General features: G+C 33.4%; 1 protein-coding gene across 1 annotated transcript in view; it reads left to right on the top strand.

The window, feature by feature from the left end:
- LOC308639467 (sodium/hydrogen exchanger 2-like) overlaps window positions 1-6,010 on the top strand; it is a gene marked incomplete at both ends in the record, with an annotated part of 56,289 nt that extends 50,279 nt beyond the window's left edge. The window contains 2 exons of the mRNA XM_081277707.1: window positions 1,398-1,468; window positions 5,842-6,010. Coding sequence (XP_081133833.1) covers window positions 1,398-1,468; window positions 5,842-6,010 — 240 coding nt within the window. The remainder of the gene's footprint in view (window positions 1-1,397; window positions 1,469-5,841) is intronic.
- Window positions 6,011-7,445: the final 1,435 nt, after the last annotated feature.

Raw genomic sequence — 7,445 nt, forward strand, 5'->3', positions numbered from 1 at the left:
TGTTTTTCCAACATTAAAAATATTAAGTCTATAGAATTTCAAACGTAGTTCAATGCAGTGTTCATTGATATCTTGCCACCTTGCTTTACAATTTTGTTTATAAATGTATGTTATTATTGTCATTTAGTGAGTCATTTAAAACTAAGCTGCAGATATCCTGACAATTCACCTCTAAAAACATCAAGTATTAATATTTTCTAAGAAAAATGACTTTCTAGTATATAATCACGATCAACTTATACAATTTAGGCAGGTCAAAATTGATACAATACTGATATCTAATTTCTACATTAAAAATTTTGTCAACTGTTCCAATAATGCTTTTTATAGTATTTTTCTCCTGATGCAGGATCCTGAGTTGTATCTAGTTGTCATTTTTAAAAATATTTTTAATGTTGTTTCTCAGCATTTCATTGTCTTTGATGACACTGCCACTTTTAAGATATGTATTTGTAGACTATCACTCAGATTTATTGATTGTTTCCTCATACATAAATTCAGATTATGCAATTTTGAGATGTATATCAAATTAAACTTCTAATTTTAATATTCAAAACATTTTGTAAGCTGCTCTCTTTTGCCCAACCCTTGGCCTATATCTATCCAGCTTTCTATTTTTATGATTCTTCTCTAAAGTTCCTTATTTTCTCATGCTTTTCACAGTGCATAGTATGATTTCTTTTTTTCCATACATATCCCCATTTAATCAGGATCAATCTCATAATGCACATTTTCATATAAACCTCCTCTAACTCCACTTTTTTTTCTACTTCTTTACTAAGTTTGTCTTTTTATGTTGCATTTATACAAAAATGCATTCCAAATTTCACCTTCATCTCTATCTAATTGGTGCCTCCCTCTCCAGTTTGGTTCTAAGTCCTTCAAAGGTAGGGATCATGCCTTTTGCTTCTTTTGTTTACTTCATAATACCAAGCCCAGATCCTTGATATATGAATGAATCTGTCATGTAGTATTAATTGATATGAACTTCTTTTGAATTCAAATACTGCATTTATAATGAATATACTAGAGATACTGCAAACATTGTCACCTATAAGCATTGATGCTTCTTTTTATATTTACTCTGAAAAGAGTTTATAATATATCAGAATACACTCTACTATCCCCAGGACCACATATAAAAAATTCTACTGTCATGTATATCTAAACAGAACAAATCTTTTAAAAAGAAAATAACTGATAAGTGAAAAAAATACACTCTACTGTCAGGTATATCTAAAAAGAACAAAAAAAATAAATAAGAAAGATTTTAGGATGAAATAAGCAAGTAGTCAACAATTTTGTAGATGCTTTTGATGGATTCTTTTATTTTGTAGTGATTGATCAAGTTTTTTATATATGCTTTGTATTTAGATACATGTTTCATTCTGTTTCAGTTCTTTGATCATTTGCTGGCGGGCATAGAAGATATATCAGGACACTGGGGACAATATTACTGGAAAGACAGGTGAGAATTTGCCAAAAGTTACATCTGTATTTGTGCTGAAAAAAGAAACAAAATGAGTCAACTTCTCATTATGTCTGGTTCTTTTGGGTATTTTTGATATTTATTCATCTATATGTTATAAAAAATGGCAGCTTAAAAGAAAGGTTAGAACTTTTTTTTTAACCAAGAAATGTATACAACTGACACAAAATCCACACTGTAAAGCTAAACCTTATGTCAAAAAATTCACAGGCCATCCCTTTCTCTTGGGAATATTAAGTATAGTTTCAAAGAAACTGCTAAATTTCCTTACACATCTTATAGTATTCTCTCTGCCATTTACTATGCTGCAGACATATTGTTATTCTATTTCTTCTGTCCAGTAAACTCAGAATACTTCTACCTTAAAGTCAGTGCATACTGTTTCCTCTGCCTGGAATGCACTTTTATATGATATTTGCATGTCCAATATTTTCTTGCCATTCAAGTCTTAATTTAAATTTTGTCTCATCAGAGACATCTTCCCTCATCATTCAATTTTTCTCTATTGTATCAGTGTATTGTAATTGTATGAAAAATATATAAATCTCTGGTATTCTAAATGTTTATTAAATATTTTCTAAAGGTTTTAATGATATAATTAATATAAAATGCATAATTTTGCATGCGTTTCTTTCACTAAAATACCAGTTGTGTGAAAGTGGAGACTTTTGTCTATCTTGTTAAATTCTGTAACTGCAGCACTTAGAAGAGATCCTTTTACTCAGTAGGCAGCCAGTAAATATTTTTAAATAAATAAATGAGTGACAGTGAGCTATAAAGGGACATTATATGCTTATACTGAATCTATTCCTAGAGTTTAACACAAATATTTGAATGATATTTAATTATGATCTATTTCTAAGTGCTGCTTTAGCAGTGAATATTAAAATCCCCTGATTTGATGTTAAATCCTGACTGGAACTTTGTCAAATATCAGATTTCATTTTAGCAACAAACACATGACACAAGTCCTGATGCCTGATGATTTGTATATATCCTTTTATGTTACTGTCCAAAATAGTTATAAAGTGAAGCTAAGGTAAGAGAACCAAGATAAATTACTATACTGATCTCCCCCAGTACTAAAACAATTTATAGTTAACTCTATTAAAAATAATATATTTCTTTGCTATAATTATAAATGCAATGGATATAACAAAATAGATCTTTTCCACTTATTGAATTTTAATGCTAATTTTTGATCACAGGGAAAGGATGTAAAAAATGAATTCAGGAGAATTTACACTAATTGTTTTTCCTTTACTGACAAGTCAAATAGCAACCTCACCCCTTTTTTTTGTAGTGTTGGAGATCAAACACAGGGCCTCGTGCATTTTGGGCAAGTGCTGTACCACTGAGATACACCTACAACCCCCAATATTTTTTTTTTACTTATATGAGTTGTATCTTATATTTAACTCACAATTATTTTTTCTCCTTTTTCAATAGCATAATAACCAAACATTCTAAGATAGTTGTTCAAAGAGAGAAATGATCTTTCCAGAATCACAAGTATATCTTCCTTCTGAGGTTTCTCTGCCTCTCTCTTATCTATGGTGCTGGGAGAAAAACAATGAAACTGTTGGATGTACCTCTCTCCTCCCAGAGACTTTTGTTCACATTTTTATCATTATTATTTTAGATTTTTCTGCTATCAAACTTCTATATTTCACAAAAGTAATTTTTTCCTAAGGACAGCTAATGCATGTCTTAAAGCATTTCTTGGAAGGAAAGAAAAAGAAGAAAACAATATTCACTTTAAAAGTCGTAACTTTGAACGTTGCTTAATTATCTCCTTTGTGCTTTTCACTTCCTCCCTTTCTTAGGCAGAAATGATTATCATTATTAGACTCAATACATACTGTGAGGTGAAAGTAAAATAAACAAAAAAATTTCTATGAGAAGAGGAAAATCGTTGTTTTCTACAAGGCATAAATACATGAACATATACAACATAGAGGGTTAAAATAGAAGCTGATGAAACCACTTGCAAAAGGAAAATCTGAAAATATGTATGTATAATTTACATATTCATATGAAATAGTCCAGTTTGTATCATGTTAATACTTTTACTGCTTCTTGCCCATTAATGACGTGAGCTACTAGCTATTGTCAGTTCAGAAGAACAGATTCTCATCCTGACACCCAGGATGTGAAAAATACACACACACACACACACACACACACACACACACACACATACATATCTTTATATCTTAGAAAAATTTGAAAAACATACAGAAGATAAGTAAACAAAGAAATTGACTCTTATTCTTCACTTTGAAGCTCAATTGCTAGTTCTTTACAACACTGAGAAGTATTTTCACTTTCTTGTTTTTTTTTATGAGGGCTAGCCATGCCTTTGTGTTGCAGGACTTACCTGCCATATTCATACATCAGAATGTGGATTATGTAAAACTCTGAAGTCTTATATGATACCAGAAAAGTGAAGTTCAGTCTAGTCTTTGTCTGCAATGGTTTCTATCATATTTATGGCTTTTTTTTCTCTGATGCCATATTGGAGCATTTGTTGGACACTGTTTATGAGAGGAAGCCAAAGAAGTGCCCTTTCGGAGGTCATCTATACAAAATTCCAGCCTAGCCACAGGGATCAGTCCTGTAGTATCCAAGAGTCAATTGCATCAATGGCCTGCTACCTTTTAAAGAGCTGTGCTGGTCTCTGTTGTGCATCCATTCTTCATCAGCTTAGCCCAGCTGGATAAATCCCTCCTTAGGCTGCTCTCTTTCCCAGCATCAGCCTCAAATCCCCATTTTCTTTACTCTGGGGAAACTACTCCATCCATACTTATGCTTGACTTCCCCCCAACAAAGGCTACATGGCTGAACTTGAATTTGAATCAAAATGGAAGAGAAGGAGTCCTTGATCAATTAGTCTAAAGACACAACATTCATGAGAATCTCTAAAAATCTCTTTATAATATATATGTATTATTCACTCCATTTTGTATAGATCTCAGAAATTTTCAGAAAGAACCTGGACAAGCCTGCAATAGACATTTCTAGGACCACACTTGGAGAAACACCATTTTTTTTTGTAATAAAGTGTTTGAGTTAATTACTCCACTTTCTGCTTGAGTATGCTCTATATGGTTTCGTACAGTGAGCTTTTTTTTTTCCCTGTGGACACAACTTCATTGTTGCACAAATGTGGGCAATCCCTTTTCATTTTCTTCCCCTTCTTATGTTTTATAAATAAATATCCATCTTTCCTAAAATAGCATCTTTTCCTACCCCCACAAATTTATGTGTCCAATTATTATTATTATTATTATTATTATTATTATTATTATTATATTTTTTAGATGTAGATGGACACAATACAATGCCTTTATTTTTATGTGGTGCTGAGGATCGAACCTGGGTCCCACCCATGCAAAGCCAGCGCTCTACCGCTGAGCCACAATCCTAGCCCTGTCCAATTATTTTTATCAATTAAAGTTGCTATCATTATATTCTACAGTTTCTGTATTCTTTTTTAAATATTTATAATTGTAGATGGATATGATACCTTTATTTTATTTATTTATTTTTGTGTGGTGATGAGGATCTAACATAGTGCCTCACATGTGCTAGGCAAGTGCTATACCATTGAGCTACAACCCCAGCCCTGTTGTTTCATTATTTTCTGAGCTCAATACTGCCACCAGCTTCCTAAGCAAATTTGAAATTGAGCTCTTAAGCCTCGAATCAAAGCCAGACATTTCCATTCAGTTGTTATGAAGTTGAGAATAAACATTATTTTTCTTTCATTTTTTGAGTTTACGGTGTAAGTTTAAACTCAGGCTCCTTATGCAAAGCTTTCAAAAATATGACTCATTCCTTTTCTTAGTCTTTGAAAATAAGTTGTTTCAAGTATCCTCTTTTTTCATGGCTGTTTCTGAAATGGAGACCCTACTTTAACATTATTTCTGTCTTTGCCCTTAAAATTTTCTTTTTTTTCCCTATACTCTGCTTTTCATGGCCTCAATGACTCTATTTGGTTAACCCTAAAGAATAACTTTTTTTCATAACACATATTTGAAATTAAATTAGAGGGGCTGGGGATATAGTTCAGTTGGTAGAGTGCTTGCCTTGCATGCAAAAGGGCATGGGTTCAATCCCCAGTACCACTATAAAAAATAAAAATAATAAAAAAGACGAGAAATTAAATTAGAATCTCTTGTGAGTTTTTTTCCCCCTCTACTACATATTAAACTTACATTTTAATGAAGTAAGTTTGGATTAGGGAGTTGGTAAACCAATTTTGTGATTTTTTTTTCTCCAAAGTGTAAGCCTCCTCAAATAGTGGCATTAAATTCCTGGAATTTATGTTTTATTTGATTCATTAACAGATTGGAATATTTCAACAGCAGATATTTGCAGAAAATTTTGCTCAGAGAATATGACCAGCCCAAATCCAGCATTGTGCTTCTTTATGAAAAGCTTGAGAGAAAACATGCCATTGAGCTGGCAGAAGCAGGCCAGCTAACACACACACCATCTAGTACATCTTTGCTGTAAGTATATATGTTAGTGTGTTATTGTGTGGGTTTTAATCTGTTTAATTAGCTATCACAGGATAATTACAGAGATCTTCTATGTATTTTAGTTTCAAAATATAATTTGCCTTTCCTTGCATCACATTTTGGAAAAAACAAAGAATTTTAAGATAAAATTGAGGATGTTTGGTTGAGTATCACTGGCTGCTTTGTTGAACATAGAGCTTAATGAAGTAAATTATGTCTATGAAACTTTTAGCTTTTAAAGGTTTAAAAAAGGTTATCTACCTCCAAGGAAGAATTATCTTTGCATTTTTGTTTCAGGTAAGGGTTGATGTTAGGTTAAATATTTTTGTAGGCTTTTGTTGATTAAGAATTTAATTGAGGGCTTGGGAGGTGGTTCAAGCTGTAACACACTCGCCTGGCATGTGCGGGGCACTGGGTTCGATCCTCAGCACCACATAGAAATAAAAGATGTTGTGTCCACCGAAAACTAAAAAATAAATAAATATTTATGCAATGGAGAAAGGATAGCATCTTCAACAAATGGTGTTGGGAAAACTGGAAATCCATATGCAACAAAATGAAACTGAATCCCCTACTGTCGCCATGCACAAAAGTCAACTCAAAGTGGATAAAGGAACTTGATATCAAATCAGAGACTCTCCGTCTGATAGAAGAAAAAGTTGGCTCCGATCTACAGATTGTGGGGACAGGCTCAAAATTCCTTAACAGGACACCCATAGCACAAGAGTTAATAACAAGAATCAACAAATGGGACTTTCTTAAACTGAAAAGTTTTTTTGTCAGCACGAGAAACAATAAGAGAGGTAAATAGGGAGCCCACATCATGGGAACAAGTTTTTACTCCTCACACTTCAGATAGAGCCCTAATATCCAGAGTATACAAAGAACTCAAAAAATTAGACAATAAGAAAACAAACAACCCAATCAACAAATGGGCCAAGGACATGAACAAACACTTCACAGAGGAGGACATACAATCAATCAACAAGTACAAGAAAAAATGCTCACCATCTCTAGCAGTCAAGGAAATGCAAATCAAAACCACCCTAAGATACCACCTCACCCCAGTAAGATTGGCAGCCATGACGAAGTCAAACAACAACGAGTGCTGGCGAGGATGTGGGGAAAAGGGTACTCTTGTACACTGCTGGTGGGACTGCAAACGGGTGCGGCCAATTTGGAAAGCAGTATGGAGATTCCTGGGAAAGCTGGGAATGGAACCACCATTTGACCCAGCTATTGCCCTTCTCGGACTATTTCCTGAAAACCTTAAAAGAGCACACTACAGGGATACTGCCACATCGATGTTCATAGCAGCACAATTCACAATTGCTAGACTGTGGAATCAACCCAGATGCCCTTCAATAGATGAATGGATTAAAAAAAGTGGCATTTATACACCATGGAGTATTACGCAGCACTAAAAAATG

The sequence above is a fragment of the Spermophilus citellus genome (assembly GCF_964194105.1).
Source record: "Spermophilus citellus genome assembly, chromosome: X".
In the NCBI taxonomy this organism is placed as follows: domain Eukaryota; kingdom Metazoa; phylum Chordata; class Mammalia; order Rodentia; family Sciuridae; genus Spermophilus; species Spermophilus citellus.